Source organism: Melanerpes formicivorus, unplaced genomic scaffold (genome assembly GCF_026170545.1).
Source record: "Melanerpes formicivorus ecotype bairdi unplaced genomic scaffold, bMelFor1.0.p_v2 SCAF_7, whole genome shotgun sequence".
NCBI lineage: Eukaryota > Metazoa > Chordata > Aves > Piciformes > Picidae > Melanerpes > Melanerpes formicivorus.
This window is the reverse complement of record NW_027142359.1, coordinates 12,570,301-12,590,814: the sequence shown is the minus strand read 5'-3', so window position 1 is coordinate 12,590,814 and position 20,514 is coordinate 12,570,301. Positions and strand designations below refer to the sequence as shown.

At 38.3% G+C, this 20,514-nt stretch overlaps 1 protein-coding gene across 1 annotated transcript in view; it reads right to left on the bottom strand.

The window, feature by feature from the left end:
* ST6GALNAC3 (ST6 N-acetylgalactosaminide alpha-2,6-sialyltransferase 3) overlaps positions 1-20,514 on the bottom strand; it is a 239,219-nt gene that overhangs the window by 78,541 nt on the left and 140,164 nt on the right. Inside the window, exon 3 of the mRNA XM_068141059.1 lies at positions 1,731-2,140. Coding sequence (XP_067997160.1) covers positions 1,731-2,140 — 410 coding nt within the window. The remainder of the gene's footprint in view (positions 1-1,730; positions 2,141-20,514) is intronic.

The following is a 20,514-nucleotide window of genomic DNA, read 5'->3' as shown; positions in this document are numbered from 1 at the left end:
GGAAAAGCAGGACTAAAAATGAAAGCTGCACTGGTGCCATGTTTTTTCACCCCCATGTTAAAGGGAGGCAGGTACAAAAGCAACATGATGTGGATCACAAGGTAGGCACTTTACAATTTGCTGCTGTTCAAAATGTGAAACTTTTAGTTGTTGTAATGGATTAAGGAGAAAGACACTGACCTGCTTTGACATTAGGCTGCTTAAGAACTTTGTTCATATGCATTAGGAGAACAGAAGTTCAATCTGCCTTTGAGATTAAAAGAAGCATTTGTATTTTGTTAATTGCATATTAATAAAACCTTGGGACGTGTTAATTTGTTGAAGAGGAATGGATTAGGCTGGAGATGAAGACACTTTGACATTAGATGATGAGATTTTTCGATAGGATACACTAAGGTCTGGTCTCATAATAAGGATTTTGATAATGTACTCTAAAGTCACTGTGACCTGACTGTTAATATGGAAGAGTCAAAAACAAATTCATGTTTAGCAACGCAGTAATGTACCTGTGGATCATATTTAGCTCAAATACTATTTAAACCAGATGACTTGGGTTATTAGATGGCATTTCTGAAGAATGAATCTTGTGTATTTTCGCTATCTTTTTCTTAGTTTATCAGCTTGTTCAGTTAAACTAAAGAAACCACAATAACCTTGATACCTTTATGTCATCTAGGATCACCCACAACTCCAGAATCACAGCAGCAACATGTACACATGGTGAGCAAACAGAGGGCAAATTTCTTCCCTATGTTTTCTGTTTTGTTTGTTTGTTTAAGGAAAAAGTTTTGACAGTTTAATAACAAAGTAAATCAAGGAACTTTGAGAGAACAATTTCTTGTACTTCAAAAGCTAAGTCAAAAGTTTGACTAAGGTAAACTGTGAATATTTAGTTTGGCTGAAATAGCTACACTCCTTCACAACTGCAAATTCATAATGTGCAAATTAAAAAATGAATACTTAGTCACAACAGTAATCTGGAAACTCCTTTCTAGTTAGCTACCGTAAGAATGTGTGATGGTGTTCTTCCATGCCAAAACACAGATGATCAGAATTCTTTCATCTTGGTTACATAAACCTGCATATTATGGTCTTAATTCCACAAATCCCATTTCACCACTGAATATGCTAGCCAAAACAGTGGTCTTCACACTTTCCTCTCCTTACAGCCCCCATTTGAGCAGCATAAACACACGTTCCCAGACATGGAAAACAGAATTTCTCTCTAATTCTGGTAAAACCCTGAATCTATTACGGTATCACCCACAATCCATTTTAACCAAGAAACAGAAAGTATACATAACTCTGAGGTTTAGGTTTGAAGACAAATTACAGTTAATCTCAGAAGAAAAAAATAATATAATATCCAGAGTTATCCTGAGGTTGTGCACTTGGAAATGTTGTTTGTGTAGGATTATGCTCTTCAAATAAAATGTCAATTTAATCAATAGTAAATTGAGCTGAAAACACCACACAGCTTTGAAAATGTTTCAGGAAGACATCCAATATTTTTGGGACTCAAGCCAACAGAAATGGAAAGAACAGAAGGTAGCATAGGTGGGGTAAATGGGGCCTAGCTGCTGCCTCATCAAGTGCTTCTAACAGTCAAAATCATATAACAATCCATTAAAACATATCTAGGGATTAATTTAGTAGCTGGCATCCAGCACACACTTCTCTCATGTATCTTTTGTCAAACATTATGACTGTTCTTACTGTTTAGGACTTACCGGTCTTTTCCTGTCTCCTTCTTAAATATCGCATCACAGTAACTCATGCGCTTTTCTGTTGTCACGTAGATTTTGGCAGTTGGGTAGCTGTCAACAGTTTTCTTCAGCATGTTGTAGACAATGCCATTTCCATCCTTCCTCATGTTTCGAAATGGTCCCCAGATCACGTAAACAGTGGTGTTGGTTTCTTTGAAAAAGTACTCAGGATTCTTGAGTAGGAGAGGCACACTTGTGTGAGAGACCACTCTTATGGTTGTCCTCTTCCCCACATCCTCCTCATAGCCCTTTGTGGGAGCATTGTTCATTCTCCATATGCAGGAGGACTTGTCTATCTCAGCTCCCACCTTCTGGCCAGCCATCTGTCCTGAATTTGAAACAATGGCACAGAGGTCACAGTCAAGTTGCAGAGGCTGGAAGAAAGAAAACCAAAATGTGTGTCAAGCCTTTCTCTGTAAGAAAAAGGAAGATTTTAAAGTTCAGTAAAAAGAAACATGGGTACAGTCCAACAAATTGATAACAACATTTCTCTTTAAAAAAACCAATACCCTAACAATTGTCATGTGGTAGAGCTAGTAGAAAACCATATCACTACAAAGTTCTGAATGTAATCCTCTTTAGCAGAATAGGCAGATCCATTCTTTTCTTTTGTTCTCCGTCTGCGAAGTCAATTACAAAAGTAATCATTCTTTTATTTTCCTCTAAATGTTACAACAAAAGAAAGAGGCAGTAGAAAACAATATTTAAATCAATGTCTTGTCTTTTAACAAGGTGTTGTCAGGCATAGGAAGGAAGCATAGAAAGTTAGTGCTGGGAATTATCTATATATTCACTGTGTCTGAATGAATAGTTCCCAAATTCATGATAGAAGTCAAATATGAGCTGTAACTCAAAAAAGCAATGAAAATCCTGCAGCTGGAAAGGAGATGTAGACAGAGGAATATGTTGTACTCTCCAGAGAACAGTTATGACCCATGAAAAATGAGAGGCAGATGGACTGGTGACACGGGAACTAGGAACTTAGTCCTGGACAAAGTGAAGTCACAGACAGTATTTCCTAACCATGTTCTAGGGTACTATTTCTCAGTATGAATTGAAAATAGGAACAGTTATCTGCCAAAAAGAGATAGAGGGACCTATCTGATGTTCTGTTTGTTAGAGTACAAAGAGCAAATGCCTCTTGGTTCTTTTGTATTGACTAAAAGGAAATGCTTTGTGTTTGAATTGGATTGTATTAAACCTTTGGTTAAAAATCCATATAAAATGAAAACTAGATTCATCAAAACTACCTACAAAAGAAAGCTCAAGCTGTGGACCATCTACAGTTTTTTGCATGGTCTTCTTTTTTGCATTGATTTTTTTCATGGTCTCAATTGGGAGTCAGTGACTTCTGTTTAAAGCTTGTTAGGAATAATTTCACTCATGTCCTTTGCACATTTAGCCTGACAGGGTGCTAGGTGCTTTTCTGATAAGACTTATGGTTGTTTCCCTTCAAAATCATACCTCAATTAGCTGACATAGATTGATATCCTGGCTACTTTTGGCCACTATAACATAGGAAATGCTGTCTGACGCAATATCAGATTTCTTTTATAATGCTGCACAATATAATGAGCAGAGATATACATCTGAAGAAAGCCAAATTACAGCAGCTAAAATATCTCATATTTGGGTGACAAATATTGCACTGAACTAACGCGCACCCCACATGCCTTCTGTATAAATCTCACAATTGCAAAGATTTGATTTCTCTGTTGGTTTGCTTTCTCTATGTAAGTGGATCATGAAAACATTCTTTCATCATTTCATCAGGAGCTGAAGACACCTGGCTGCATGCAGAAGCATTGGCAATGTTTCCTTTACAAAAAAAAACATGTATTTTTTTATAGCTGTTGTAGTTTTAGGGAGCAGTCCTCCATAGCTCTCTCATAGCAGGGATGAAATCCCAGGAGATGCAGATGAACACAACATACTTTCTGTTTACTGCTTAGTTACAGAAATCCTCTCTAAGATACATTATTAGGACATGGCTGGGTGACCTAAACAAATCCATAAGCATAACTCACATCCTAACATGAAGTGAATTGTTAAACTCCCAGTAGATTAATTTATAGCTTACAGGGTGAACTTTCAAACTAACAAATGCTGAATACGAAACCATTAGATAGGAAAAGCCAATCTGGTAAAGAATCTGGTCCTATTAAAATCTGTCTCACCTCAATGGCATTTTTTGTGGTGGGTTTGGGGTTTTTTTGGGTGGGGTTTTTTTGGTGGGTTTTTTTTTGGCAGGGGGTGGCAGGGGGCTGGTGGCTTTTTTGTTTGGCAGTCTGTTTGGTTGGGTTTTATTCCCCCAATATTTTTCCTTCTCTATTAAAATGGAGCTGCTCCCTTAAATTTGGAATAGTTTGATTTTTCTGACCTTAGTTAGAAATGCATTGCACATTTTCTATTCACTGAGTGCAACTGTTCTGCTCGAATAAACTGAGTACACTCACTCTTGCAATTGCGTCCTCTGGTTTTCTAACTCTTTTGTTGTGATTCATTTATCTTGTTCCAATTTATAAAGCTCTTTCATAATACTGAATGCTTTCACTAGGTCAACATATAATCTGCTCTTCTTCAATAGAGGCAGAGGCTTAACCCCTCCCAGTCCTAACTCAGAATAAATATTTTTTTATAATGTAGAGAAATGTTACATGTCTTAAGATGCCTATTTCCCAACAGAGATCCCAGGGAAAGTTAGGAGACTGACTGACACGCATGACAGACATTCCACTGAATGTCTCCATAGTCATTCCATTGATTTTTTTGTGTGTCATATCTTCCTCAGTGTATGAGAAAATGCACATCGATATCCATTCATTGAACCCCAGTATGAAGACAGCTGACCAACCTGGTGTTGGTTTGTATGTGTCACAGACAACAGGGGAAGTTTCAATAATCCACACACAACATTTTCTCATTTTCTTCATTTAACATGGTATTCCTGTCTGTTATTACACCATAGCTCAGGTATGGCTGTCCCATCACTTTAAGTCTCAAAAGCTGCTCAAGTGTAGCTCCTCTGTCAGGTAGTGCTGTTGTCTCCCCTCACCTCATAATCTGGGGTCCTAATCCTTTTCCTATATGCAAATTTTTGGATGCAATATTGCTCACAATAGCCCTAACCTGTGTGAGAAGTTATCACTTGTTCATTGAACTTGTTGTGTTGCTTGTATTAATGATGAACAGAAGCAGAGAGGCAATTCTTACACAGAGAAACTGGAACACAGAGAGATGAAAACTGGAGAATTAGAGAAAATGTGCCTTCTTAATGATCTGTTTTGCAGTTACCAGTAACTGTTTACAGGAGTCCACCTTACAAACACCAGAGAAACAATTAAACACTAACTCATCAGCAGCCTTATCAGAGGGGGGAAAAAAAAAGTTCTAGAAGGCCATACAGGCTGCCCTCTCATCTGTAAAGATGATCCAGCAGCAATGGGACTGATGCAAAACAGCAGACCCCTACAGAAACCTACGCTGTTACTGTTCATGAAGAATATCAGTTAAAGGTTTTCCTGTACCTTTCACAAGATGTTCATTCACTTCATTGTAGAAATATGAGCTAAAGAAAAAAAAAAGTCATAGAGCACCATTCACCTTTCCCTCTCTTTTCATTTATTTTGATGCTATTCCACCTCTACACACTGTGGGGGCTGAGCTATTATTGTTTCTAGAAAATTCCTCAATTTGTTGCTGACCAGAAGGATGTAGAAGTCCTCAACAGAGCAGCTGGGCATGATTCTGACAAATTGTCCCATCTTTTCTTTGAATTGTAACTGTTGAGGAGCACTTACATTTTAATCAGTAAAGAAAATGAAATATCTGACCTTTCAATTTCCTGTGCAAGCTTACAGACAATAGAAAAGATAATTAAAACTGTGAATTAGAACTTGCAAAAACAGTGCCTTTTCACTAGCAAAGAGAAATTGCTGTGTAATAAAGGTCACTTATCAAACAGTTCTAGTTATTAAATCTTTGCATTTAGCACTGCAGTGGCTTCATAGAATCAAAGGTCAAATCATTAAATAACAAAACCAGCCAGAATTAGAAAAGGTCACAAGCAAATCTAACTGGAAGTAGGTCACAAAACATGACTCTCTTCCAGAGAGGATTTCAGTATTTGGAAAACTGGTTACTTTCACATTTGAAAGAATGCCCCCACCACTTCATATGTCTTCACCAAGAGACAGAAATTCAAGCTACAGGACCCCAACCACACTGTAGCACCAATGAAGTCCCAAGTAAGCAGGATTTCAGGCAAGGTCTCTTAATCTCTTGACTAAAACCTCAGTACAAGTCAGTGGAATCAAACAAGGCAATGCCTGGACAGACCAGTTACAAGCCAAATCCCATTTTAGCAGAGGCTGCCAGATTTACTCTCCAGTTGCAGCAAATCTAGCTCAGGACTTATGCAGATGTAATTTACACTAATAAAAAACCTAATACCTCTTGCAACTTAGTACTGCACTAGAGAGCTCGCTCCACCCACCAACTCTGCTTCACTCTGAATCCCACAACCAATCATATTGAGAGTTAGGAAATTCAGATTAAACTTTCCCAATTGTTACTTTAACAATAAGATTGCAATTTTGTAAATTGGATGCAATGCCCATTCACTACATAATGAGGCAATTATTAGCAGCTTGCCACATATTAATTTGCTCCTTTAATGTTGAAACAAATGAGATATTTTCTTATAATCATCCTATTTGAGTGAATTGTAACAAAGCCAATTGAACAAAGCTCCTGAGAGACTTTCTTTATTTCAGTGTCATTTATTCTTCTACTCCTCTTGGATGTCTTTAGAGTTTCAGAGGATACAACATTTATAATAATGCCAATGGGGAATAGATTTTGCCTTTTTTCTTCTTGATGTTCTTTTGAGGTCTTTGAAATGAAAGGTACAAGAGAGGCATTAACAGTCTGGCAGTGTTTTTATTGCTTTTCTTTACAGGCAAAAAAATGTATTTTACTTTTTGCTGTGTTTCAGTGATGATTAAGCAAACTACATTTTAGCTACATTTACTCACTCACTTCAGCCCATAGACTGGGAGGAAAGACATGCCAGGCTTCACTAAGACAAAATTCATCACATCTAAAGAAAAGAGATAAAACTTGTGTGTTCACCCAGAAAGAGCTATCAGTTTCATACAGCATGCAGAAGCACTGTATGTAAATCACATATAACTAACATGAAGCAATTAAAACAAGCAAACAAACAAAAACCAACAAAAAAAAACCCAAACAAAACAAAACCACAAAACCCCCACAGGTCTGATTACCCTGAGTTGGTGGTGGTTCCCCCTTCCCTCTTGTGGTAGCATTGTGGTTTTCAACTTTCAGTGGTTGATTTTGCCCTCAGCATCGTATCCTAGTAAATATCACTCATGAGATTTAACATTAAGATTTTATGTAGATTTTAATAATTTTAAGTAAGACCTGTGCCAGCATGCATTCCACTTCCAAATAAATAGTGTATCATCTGCCTCTTCATGAGAATGTTCCTGATATTCAAGTGCCTGGGATACTGGGATGACTGTCACGGATGTGTACATAAGTGCTAGCAGAAAGTTTTTATTTAAGGCAATGCATAGGAGCCACATAATGGGACTAATCTTGCAGTATGAGACTGAATAAATAAACATCACTGAAATTATTTCTATATATACTGACCCAGTTGTTACAGAATTGCTATTCCTTGATTTGCAGCTCATGTTATAGCTCCTTAAAACGACTGTATCCATCTTCTGCTTGAACAAGCATCTTGTGGATTCCTGATGTCAGTGGTAAAGAGACAGAAAAGGGAAGGAAGCTCGGACTTTGGACTGAGGTTGAAACTTGTATGTCAGAGTCTAAACTTTCATTCAGCAAACAACAACAAAAAACCACACCAAAAAACCCAACCCAAACCTTGCAAACATGAATCAGTGCAAAGTGATGCAGTGTCATCTTTCTCACTTTCAAGACTGCTCCAGTTACTCCATGCCAACTCATACCTCTTTCAGGATATAGCAGAGCAAATGCTCACCAGATTGTTGATTTTGTTGATGCTATTGGGAAATATATAGGCAGCTTTGAAAAAAAAGGCAAGAACCAGGTATATCTTATGCTACTGAGAGCTGAAAAATAAGTGCTTCAAACATATGTGAGAGAACAGTAAGTAGCAACAGAGTCAAGTAGATGACCTGTAAAGAAGAAAAACAGGTCCTTTTGTTCATTGTCCTCTATTCTAACGTAAAGCAAAAATTGAAAATCCAAGGAGAATACCCCTTCTAATGATCCCATAAAATAAAATTTGAGTAAAACCAGGCCCAGCTTGATCAAAATATTTTTATGTTCTTTTTTAAAAATCATATTTAAAATATTTTCTAAAATGGAATGAAAACACTTCTTCAGTTGAACATTTTTCTGTATTATGTAGATGCTAAAGCATGGCAGTTCTCATTAACATAACAGTGAAAAAAAATATTCATTTTTGCCCTTTTTTTCCTGATTGGCAGTTAAAACTTCAACTAACACCTTTTAAATAACCATACACTAGTTTGTTGGGTGTTGGGTTTTGGGTTTGGTTTGTTTGTTTGTTTGTTTTTCTGTCTGGAAAAATAAACTATGGAAAGATTCCTGGTAGCTCTGTTGGTTAAAAAAGACTCAAAAGTAGAAAGATGGTGGAGAGTAAATAAAGAATGGGAGAAATTGTTCTGTCTCTGCATGGAGGGTTAATAAAGGGGGGGAGATGACAGATTCAGTGTTTCAAGTACAACAGAGGCAGAGCAATGGTCAACAGTGGTGCAGAACTTTGAGCAGTGGGAGAGTGGCAGGAGAAGAAAGTTTTGCCCTAAAGCATTGCCTGAAGGACTTGTCCTCTGTGTGCACTCTCCACATTTCAGTTTGTGTCTCTAGTGGTTGGTAAATTCTCTTCTCCCAAGGTAGGATGGCATAAGGGATATGCTCTGTGAATAAATATCTTGCAAAAGGGAAAGGAAATAAATTGAAATAGAATACCAAAAAGAGAAGAGAGGTCAGAAAAAAAAAATCAGAGGAAAAAAAAAAAATGCATCAGGCTGTGAAAAGGTGGAATATAGTTTAGTGTTTGAAAGAGAAACATGTAAGGGGAAAGAGTATTTGAGAAAATGTAAAATACTGATATATAATATAGCCAGTAAGATAAACCATGAAGTTTGGGAATGAAATCCAGCAAAAGAGAAGAACTAAAACACCTAAAGGTATTCATTAAGGCATAAATTAAGTGTTGCAAAAAAAGGTTTATCATTTGTCAATAAAATAACTCAGGGTTAGGCATAGAGTCTTTCCTTAAAAACTGCAATGGCCCAAGCAGAAAACAGCTAGAAACAGACACGTTCACTCCAGCACATAATACTGCAGTGTGTAGGTAATGAGAAACCCTTACATCTGTAGACATCCAGATGTGTACAGTTCCAGATCCACAAAACTAATTTGGATTCATTAATAATTAAATAATTAATTAGGATTGAATACTAACTATTATAGGAGGGAGACAAACTCCATCATGCACCCTGTGCAGCAAGTTCACAAGGCAGGCAGTGAAATAAATGCCAGTGTGAAAAAGAGTCTATAAAAAGATTAATTTCCCAGTTGTTCAAAAACAAAAAACAAATGAACTACATTAGTTCTAGAATACCCCTACTTTCATCCCAGTGGTTTAGCTGTTGACCATAAATAACCAGAATATTTGTGACACTCCATCTATCACTCAATTGCAAACACACAGCCTTTGAAATATCATGGCTTTGTAACAGTTCAAAAGCTTGGAATTCTTCCAACCAACTGCTGAATATTGAATCTAGTAAGTCATTTATCTTAGCATCAGTCACATTGCTCACTTGCCCTCATTATCACATGATGACTCTTGAATTTCGTACACAAAAGTTACTGGACAAAGAGAATTTTAAGAAGGCACTGTCCATCAAACTTCATAAACAACTCCAAACACAAGATCAGCTGATCTTAACTATGACACACCTTTTGTCACTCTACTGCAAAACTCTATTTGCAACAGTATATTTGCTACCAGCAAAAAAAAAGTCACCACTTGATCCAGCAAGTTATTGATATTATTGGTAATATTTAGGTTTATTTTGTCTTCTACAATTCTCTGTTTATATTCCATTTCTTTTCTGGGTTTTGTATGTAGCAATAAGGAAGATAAAATTTGTTTCTTCTCTACACAAGCATATTTGCTCAGCAAACAATACAAAACACAGGGAGGTAAAATGTCACTTATAACTCAAGGAGACATAAAAGTGGGAACGTACTGTTAGCACATGGACTGAATAGGAAATGAATCACAGTACAGAAGGACAAAAACAATTTCTCACATTCAATATTGTGTATGACAGGAGGGCACAGATAACATATAATACGTAATCCTTCCTTACAGAGTGGGCTTTAGAATGACATCCTTGAAAGCAACCAAGGCCAAAATGACTCTTCAAAAAAGCCAGGTTTGCAAATAATAATGAGTGTCTGTGCAAAAAAACCCCACAAGTATACATTTTTCACTGTGAAGTTGACTATTGTAAGACTATGTCTAAGGAATTCTTTGTGATGTATGGAAAAGCTGACTTTAATTTGTATTTATTATAAATACCCACAGATGGCAGTAAAGTATATAATGTATAAGGCAGATCAGTTCCAAGTTTGCTTTCTCTAACAACCTCTTATTATCAGCACTCACCATTAATCATGGGCCATTATCTAGGAATTTATTTGGCTGAATCACAGATGCAAGAATGCCTGTTAGGCTCCTAATCTAAATACACTTGAAAAAAATCATGCTTACAAAGAAATTATGGGACTTCTAATATGAAGTTCACATTTTATTTCAGGTAAATTTATTTGGGATCTGATATAGGGGAACGATATTGAATTAAGCAGCAAAAAAACTATCAGAAAAACTATCCTATAGTCCCTTTTTTTTTTTTTTATTTCCCATGAAAATCCACCTAACAGGCTGGAAACCTAACCTCTAATTTATTTTGGTTCCATGCTGTCTAGACCTATTATTTAATTTTGTCTCTCTTGGTGGTCCATCTGTGAAATTGTTTGTATGCATTGAAGGAAAGTGGTAAGCTAAAATGCTAATTATCCATTTTTCTGAAATTTAAAAAAAAAAAAAATCCATGCCAGGAATAACAATAAGGTTTACTACAATAACATTAAAACCAATGGCATTTTTCATTTGACAAAATAAGCCTTAAGAAGCTTTCTGAGTCCAGTGTTTTTAATTGCAACATGGCTTATCTAAAAGAGAATACGTATTTGCTTCTGGTCACATTAGTTTCTTTTCCCCTCATGGGTATATTGGGAATCTTTGTCACACCACTTTATGACTGCCAGCAGCACAAATGCTTAAAATCTTCTGCAAATGCTTAAAATCTTCTGTAGTTGATTAGGTGGTGTTGGTTGATAGGTTGGACGTGATGATCTTGAAGGTCTCTTCCAACCTGGTCTATTCCATTCCATTCCATTCCATTCCATTCCAAAAATGTCATTTGAGGTTAAAACTTCCCTTACAAGGTTCTAGTCCAAAATGCAATTGTCTTAAATATCTTTTCTTTTAAGATATTTAAATCTTTTCAGTTGCAGAAAGATACAGGGTTAAATCACTATTTTTTTCAGATATCTGAACTTTTAAATGCTATGGCACTGGACACTAGGACAGAAATTTAAACTTGATTAAAGAGTTCTGTTTAAATAATTAGGAAGATTTATGTTAAGGTCTTTTAAGTCATTAATGGAAGCTGATGAAGCATAGCTACATATATTAAAACTCAGAAGTTAAAGGTCTGTTTCAAATAAAAAAATCATTGTACATACACTCTTCTGATTTTCTTTACATCATCACCTCAGACTGTATGTCCACTAGCTAATTTTAATTGGTGCAGATTTCATTGCAGGTGTTAGTTTGTATCATGGACTAGAACTACCTACAATAACTTTGTAACTACCAGGTTAAATGATTTGTGGATTATTCAAGATCATTCTGTACTGGTTCTCCTTCCTCATGGAGCTTGATGATGCAGTTTCTGCTACTACCACATCCCATACCAGCTCAATTTTCCCCTCACGCATAAGCCATTGCTAAAGAAAAAGCCCTGAGCACCGTGGCCTCTGCCAGGCGCTTGTGCCGGTCTCTGCATCATCACTATGAATCTCAGAATAAGACCCAGGCCTGAGGAAGTGCTGAATAACACACACAAACATGGTGGTAAGTTATGAGGTAAAGCATAATTGAAGCAATTACTAAACAAAAATCTCATTAAAATATGAAAATAACAAACCCTATCAATCTTTTCTCTACTATATCGTCTTGCCTGACAATGATCTAGCAGGAACCTATAAACAACTCTACCTCCAAAATGGGTAGTTAAAATCATAAAGTTCCTCTACCTATAACTTAATTTTTTAAAAGAGAAATTAATTTGCAGTCCTTCACACATCTTAAGGAGAAAAATACTATGGTGACTTACTAGAAAAATCAGTGGGACATTCATAGTCTCAATTAGAGTCAAAAGTAAAACTACTGACATCATTAGAGCCATGACTTCACTTAATGTCTGAATGTTGGCAAGAGAAATATGGTTTCCCAGTTCATAGATGGAAAAGCTTTCTCTCTGTTATTGGTCACAAGAGAAACAGCAAGAGAAGCAGAAAACTTCTCATGTCCAGCTTGGAGTGAGAATCTGTGCAGGGCTGGGCTCAAGAAGACATGCTCTACTCTGATAAATAAATTTAGACATGGGACCATAAAATTAAACAGCTGAGAAAAAAAACCAAAAACGTTCCGTGCAATTACAAGATTGTGGTGCTGCTCCTACACCTGGCCTCTCAGCTATGATTCTGCTTAACCTGTGAAAACGCTGCACGATATTTTCTTCATGTAAGTTCACAAAGCCAGATAATTTTTTTTTACCTCTGTATGTGAGCATGAATACTGATATTCCATGCTATATGTACTTACCTCATGACTACTGAAACTGTCCCCCCATTCCAAGTCTCTCTGGGGTGGAAACCTAGAAGGCCCTGCTGGCTTCCTGCTCTTGCTGGCATCAATTGGGTTAAGCCAGTTTCTACATTGCAACCCTACTCATGAGGGACTTGAATGAACTTTGTGATTCCTTATGTTTCTAAGGACTGTAATGACATCAGGATTGTCATTGCTTGTGATTTGAAAAGCAGTCTTAAAGGTTGTGTCTCTCTTTTCCTTCTCCTTTCAGAGCAATGCTGTTCCATGCTACAGGTTCTACTGCACCACCTGGGGTGGCCCTGTATATTAGGGAATCTCTTGATGCCACAGAACTTCAGGTTGAGGATGAAAGGATTGAATGCCTGTGGGTTAAAATCAGAGGGAGGGGTAACAAAACAGACATCCTGGTTGGAGTCTGTTATAGACCACCCAACCAGGACAAAGAGGCTGATGAAATATTCTATAAGCTACTGGAGACTGTCTCAAAATCATCAGACCTTGTCCTTGTGGGTGACTTTAACCTGCCAGACATCTGCTGGGAACTTAACTCAGCAGAGAGGAGGCAGTCCAGAAGGTTCTTAGAGTGTATGGAGGACAGCCTCTTGATGCAGCTGTTAAGTGAGCCTACCAAGGGTCAGGCCCTGCTTGACCTGCTGTTCTCAAATAGAGAAGGGCTCTGGGAGAGGTGATGGTGGGAGGCTGCCTAGGGTGCAGTGATCCGGAGATAGTGGAGATTTCAACATGCAGGGAAATAAGGAGGAGCAATAACAGAACCATTACTTTGGACTCCTGGAGGGCAGACTTCAGCTTATTTAAGCAACTAACTCAGAGTCCTGGCTCACCGGAGAGGTCCCAGATGACTGGAAACTGGCCAATGTGACACCCATCCATAAGAAGGGCCAGATGGAGGAACCTGGAAACTACAGGCGTGTCAGGCTGACCTCAGTGGCAGGCAAGATTATGGAGGACATCATACTGGGGGCAATGGATTTAGGAAGGGCAGGTCCTGCCTCACCAACCTGATCTCCTTCTATGATCAGGTGACTGCCTGGTGAATGTGGGGAAGGCTGTGGATGCAGTCCACCTGGACCTCAGCAAGGCCTTTGACACTGTCCCCCAGAGCAAACTCCTGGCCAAACTGTCAGCCCGTGGCTTGGACAGCAGCACTCTGTGCTGGGTTAGGAACTGGCTAGAAGGCTGAACCCAGAGAGTGGTGGTGAATGGTGCCATATCCAGCTGGCAGCCAGTCACTAGTGGTGTCCCCCAGGGATCAGTGCTGGGCCCCATCCTGTTGAATATCTTTACTGATGATCTGGATGAGGGGACTGAATCCATCATCAGTAAATTTGTAGCTGACACCAAGTTGGGAGCAGGTGTTGATCTGTTATAGGGCAGAAGGGCTCTGCAGAGGGACCTTGTCAGGCTGGACAGATGGGCGGTGTCCACCATGATGGCATTCAACAAGTCCAAGTGGCAGGTGCTGCACTTTGGTCACAACAACCCCATGCAGTGCTACGGGCTGGTGTCAGAGTTCTGGGGCCATCGATTTAAGAAGGATATTGAGACACTTGAACATGTCCAGCTAAAGGCAAAGTGGCTGGTGAGAGGTCCCAAGCACAAGCCCTATGAGGAGAGGCTAAGGGAGCTGGGGTTGTTTAGCCTGGAGAAGAGGGGACTCGGGGGGGAAACCTTATTGATGTCTACAACTACCTGAAGGGAGGTTGTAGACAAGTGGGGGTTGGTCTCTTCTCCCAGGTAACCAGCACCAGAACAGGAGGACAGAGACTCAAGCTGTGCCCGGCGAAGTTTAGGCTCGAGATGAGGAGAAAATTCTTCACAGAAAAAGTAATTGGCCATTGGAATGCGCTGCCTAGGGAGGTGGTGGAATCACTGTCCCTGGAGGTGTTCAAGAGGGGATTGGATGTGGCACTTGAAGCCATGGTCTAGCTAGTCATGAGGTGTTGGGTGATAGGTTGGACTTGATGATCTCTGAGATCTTTTCCAACCTTATTGATTGTATGATTCTACGATTCTAGCTATCAACATCTTGCAATTGGGAATTGGAGAGGCTAAGTTCCACCTCACTACAACAAAGAACATCTGAAGTACTACAATATGAAGCTAAGCAACAAAATAAATTAAAACAAAGCCCACTGAGGTCACCAGCAAATTACATAATAGTAATCCAAAAGAAATGCCCACAAAGGTTAGAGCTGATGTTGAAGGAAAAGACCAGAAGACATCAATGAGTCTTAGCTTGCACAAAAATAGCACTTCTTCTTTTCCATGAATGGTATACATTGGAAATTTTTCCAATGTCAGTCGTGTTAGTTCTCTGTTCTCTTGTATGCTTAGTGTCTTTTTAAAAAGCTTGTATATGTATGTGCATTAAGAAAACTAAAAGCAGGAAGAGGGAGAAGTGGAGAGTTTAGATGATATATTAATTTTGTTATAAGAAAATATTTACAATGCAAATATGAAAGCTTTGGCATCTCCTCTCTCTGAGTCATACTACTGCAGAATTATACATACAGGATGAAGAAAAATGTGTGTGTTTGTGTTCAACTACCTCATTATATGTGGTTCTCAGACATAATGTTCCTTATGGCTAAAAAGGACTTGATGGGGGGGAGCTAAGTAAAGACTACTGATGGGTTACATACGTCCCATTAGAAAATATCCCTTTTTTCAGGAAATGCACCTTTCTAACACAGAGTAATTAAGCTTTGGAACAGATGCCCAGAAGATTCTGGAGAATCTAGACATTTTAGAGATTTCCAAAGCTTGACAAAGCATAGACCTGATATGACTATAGATGACTAACATTTATGTTAGTCGTAATTATAGATGACGTTGGACAAGCTGGATATCGGAGATTCTTCCCAACCCTTTTTTTTCTTCTTCTCCTTTTTTTTTTTTTTAAGATTCTATCACTTTAAGAGCCAAGTGAAGTTGGATGAACTTTAGCAAAAAAGACAATACACATTTTTAATATTAAGAATTATTCATCACTGGAAACAAAAAAATCCTGCCCAACAAACCACCAAACAAAACAAACAAAAACAAACAAAACACCAATTAAAAAACAGGAGCAAAAGATTGCAAATGAATAATCAGTGAAAAATTATTCTCTTCTTCCTTGTCTGTTCTAGATTCTTTCTGCTGCCTGTCACACACAAAATCACATATAAAATACAACAGAAGAGAAAAAAAGAATCCTGAAATCAAAATGAGGTTATAAGATTTGATCTGCATGTCATATCACAGTATCGCACAGAGCCTACACTTAGTTAATCATATTTCAAATAAAATACTATTAGGCACAGTTGCAAGACATGAATCCAGACTGTCCTAAAATCATAACCACAAGTGCACTCCAGCCAGTGTACCATAGGGTATGGGCAGACAACACATTCCAATTTCCTTCCTGGCATATGTGAATTACCTCCAGGACTGTTCATCTGGCTTTTTCAAACAATTTACGTTCATTCATTCATAGGATAGTAGAAACTGTAAATTTTAGCTCAGTCTTCCTCATAGTTTTTCTTTCTAAGACCTATTAATAACCAATACAAGGTGTCATATATCACATCATGCCTGGAGATTGATGTTGTGTGGTCTTCTCACTATTTTCAGCCCTACTAACAGCAATGCCTCCACCAGTACTGAAACTCAGGTCAGGAAAGGGGTAGAAAAGAAACACCCCACTAATTCAGGGCGAATAAATCTTTTCCAAAGTGGAAGACAAGACTGCTGTCATGAACTAGCAACAACTGAGTAAACTGTAGCTTCACAGGCTCTAAGAAAAGGGAGGAGGAGGAGGAGAAGTATGTTGCAAAATATCAAATTCACATTGCATTCCAGAAAATAGGAAATAACCTCATACAATCAGACCTACAAAGCTCAGACTATAATACAGAAGACTTACAGTGGCTACCAAATGTAGGATGATGAAAATCAATTCTTAAGAAGTATATCACAAGTGAATACTGTACTTATCCCTTCCCCTTGGAATAACCCCACTGTAGCAGCAAAGCATTGCTACTTCTGTCACAAGATCCTTGCAAAAAATCCTGCAGACCCTGTTTTTCAAAAGAGCAATAATGAAAAAATAAAGTCCTGTGGTGCTTCTCCTCTATCAGCCCTGTTTATGAATTCATAGCACAGCATGAAGGTTATTAAAATCCCATATGTGAGAACCACACACAGCACAAGGAGATACGAATTGGCATTCCACAGAGATAATGCTATCTAATGGGCAAAACAAGTAGCATGGTTTCATTCTTATTCAGCATACATTTGGAAAGGGCAAAGCATCTGACTGTGCTCATGGGTAGCTGACCAGACACAAACCATTTCTTCTTTTTACCTGTTGGTGAATAAGTTAAATGCAAAGAGCATGGCTGTTATCTTGCTGGGCCTTGATATTCCCAGGACATTCTTTTACCCACAAACCATTTGACGTGGAGTGGATTAAATGCTATTTGGGAAATCCAGACACAATAACTATTAAACACGTTGCTGTTTACTTCCACATACACGCTTTTCTAATCAAAATGTAATTAACTGTGGAGATAACCAATACATCTCTTTAATTAATTCCAGAGTCCTGCCTATCCAATAATTTAATTATTTCCCCCAAATATTCATTTATTTCCCATTTTATTGTTGAAATAAAACTGTAAACTATGTGCTTTAGTTTTCTGCCAAAAATGTTTTGATCCCAAGCAGCACAGAGCTATTTTGAACACTATCAGCAACTGGAAAAACTTCAAGGGGAAAAAAAAAAAAAGAACAACAACCAAGCACAAACTTCCTTGGAATAAAACAAAAGGTTTATGAAAAAAACCCAAACTAACAAAGCATAGACAGGCACAGAAAGTTTCCCTAGTTTCCAAATACTCTGAAACATTCATTAAAGAGAAAGCAACCCCCAGTCCATCATTCTAAAAACCTTGAGTCAAACTTAATGTCTAAAATTTACTCTACTTCAGGACAATGATCAAAGGTTTGCAAGGCTGTTTCTGTCTTGCGTCTATGATGAATCAGCCACCACTGAGAGACCACAGGTGTCTGATGGCAGTCATCACTAATGACAGAGATGGAAAGTGTTTCAAAATAGGAAAGGCAGGATCTTCTGTGAAGCAACATGAGGCAAAATCATCTTCTGGCAGGATTAAAATCCATGTGCTTCCTTGGTACTCTGCTGTATTGCTGAGGAACTGTTTCCTTTCCATATGTATCTCCATGATCACTCACTGCTGCTCAAGCCCCCCCACCTCAAACAATCACTGCTAAAATTTAGAATATGTAATGCTGTGAAGTTTGTGTTCAGATCGGAATTTCCTCTAATTTCAGGAGTGCTCAGACTCAAGATTATCATTTATACCAAACCATACACTCTTCCAGCTGCATCTTCTAATCTTGTCACCATGTGATAGCCCCCATCACAATATCACACCATCTGTTTCAGCTGTTGGGTACTACTTACATGCTACAATCAACATCAGTGTCAAAAATTATACTCTATATCAATATTTTACAGAGGCAAAGGAGGGAAGACAGTGAAAAGAAATTAAGTTTCATAACTGAAATGAAAAATCCTTTCCCTCTAATGACTCCAACCTTCTAAATTGTCTTTCTTTATGCATGAGACTATTTAATCTGGGATTTGCTACCTAACCAGGATTGGCTGCACACCTCAGAACAGGAGGCCCAGAATGAGTGATACATAAAACAGCATTTTTTTGTGGCATGCCCTTCCAAATAGAGACAGTTATCCTTCCTATCACCCTCACAAGTTACAGTCAGGTATTTAATACTGTTCCACAAACAAAGGCTCTTTGGCTTGTATTCATCATGCAAACATGACACTACTGGCTGAATATTTCAGGGTCTTTGTTAGCAGCCAATTTCCACCCTCCCTTGTTATTGTTTTATTCTGGGGTGGGTTGGTGTTTTGGTTGGTTGGTTGGGTTTTGTTTCGCTTTGTTGTTTCATTTGTTCTTGTCTTTTCTTTCTTTTTCTTGTGTTCAAAGAATGGAAGTAAGAGCTGGACAACATTTTGTTTTGCACTTGAGTGCCAACATAAGCTTTGTAGTTGCTTCCATGATCCTGTGAACATTGCTTCATCATCTCATAAATACTGGCATAACTAAGGACAAATTTGAAAAGAGATTAAGGTGATCTTCAGATGTCAAATCAAAAGATGCAATTCCTTGCAATACCCACTACTTAATACGTGTTCAGCCTCAGTCTTGCAAGGTGTCTTCCTTTTTAGACTGAAATGTTTCTTCAGTAGCTGAAGTTCCATATGATGCCCAGGCTGGGATCTTCCAGTGGCACCAATTCAAAACCTTCATCCTGATGATATCCAGGAATAAGGCTGTGTTGTAAAAGAATTGAATCCAGCAGATGAGATCAGAGAATGGCTGTTAGAGATCCTTTTGGACCTTGTTTCTGCCTTCCTGCCACCAGGAAAAAAACCTGACCATTTGTCCTTAGCTTTTGTTTCCTGCCTCAAGGCCAGCTAGCTAACAAGATAAACTTCCCTGTGATGCTGAGATATTTCATTTTCCTCAGGATCTTTAAAATCAACAAAAATTCTTCTGATGTGGTGAATATTTATTTTTACTTCATCAGTTTGCTTTAAATGCCTTCTGATATTGCTTTCTTTGGAGGGTTGGGGCTTTGAGGGTTTGCTTCGATTATAGATTATGACTGTATTGAGACTCTGTTGCAGATAGTGATTCTGAGCACTGAGCACTGTCTGAGGAGTAACAGCTAACATATGCAAACACAGGAGACCAGCTGATATTAGAGATTAGGAACACAGTTTCAGAGGTATTTCCAAGTCTTACAGAAGCATTCAAGATGCAAAGTGGATTTCTTGCCACATTATGTGATAAGTGAGGCATTCATCTACTTTGACCTCAATGTCAAAGGAATACATGTTTATATTTATAACTATGTAACCCCAAGTTTCAGTCTTGCTCTGTTTTAAATGTGGACACCAGAGCTACAATGCTCAACGCAGAAACTTATGTACGCTTGCACCTTCAGGAAATGCTTCTTTATTTCATTATTTTCACTATCACTACCGTGTAGCAGGCTGCATGGTTATCCTACTACAAAATGGTCTGTGGATCCTTCAGTGACAGCTCATTGGCTATTGGAATTCAGAGTCCAATTGCTGGGACTTTTTATTCTTACAAAGCAGTCAGGAACACAGAGCTCTATGTTCAACTGTCCTGAAGGAAGAAGGAAAAAGGGGAAACCAACTACTCCTAACCCCAACTGCAGCCAAAGAATGGTCCAGCTTCACCTGGAAACTGGAACAGCTGAACACAAACCTGATTTCTCAAGATTTCTAGTAGGGAACACAGATAGTGTCAACTGTCTTGAGTGACTGGCCTAGGAATGTACCTGCAATGCATTTATTTCATATGCCAAATTCTATTGTCTGAAATTGGAGTGAAAAGGCTGATAATAGTAATTTTTTTTCCAGATTCATGAAGCAATGATTTGTGGTTTTGAAAAGGCACAGCTGCAGTGTAATTGCTCTGAACAATGACAGTGCCCACACTTTGGAGGAGGTGAAAGGTTAAGTCACATTCTAGGACAGTGCAAACAACCCTTTTAAAAGAAGTAGATGAAGAAACATGTTCTTCAGGGCATGGCATGGCATGGCATAGCATAGACCAGGTTGGAAAAGACCTTTGAGATCATTGTGTC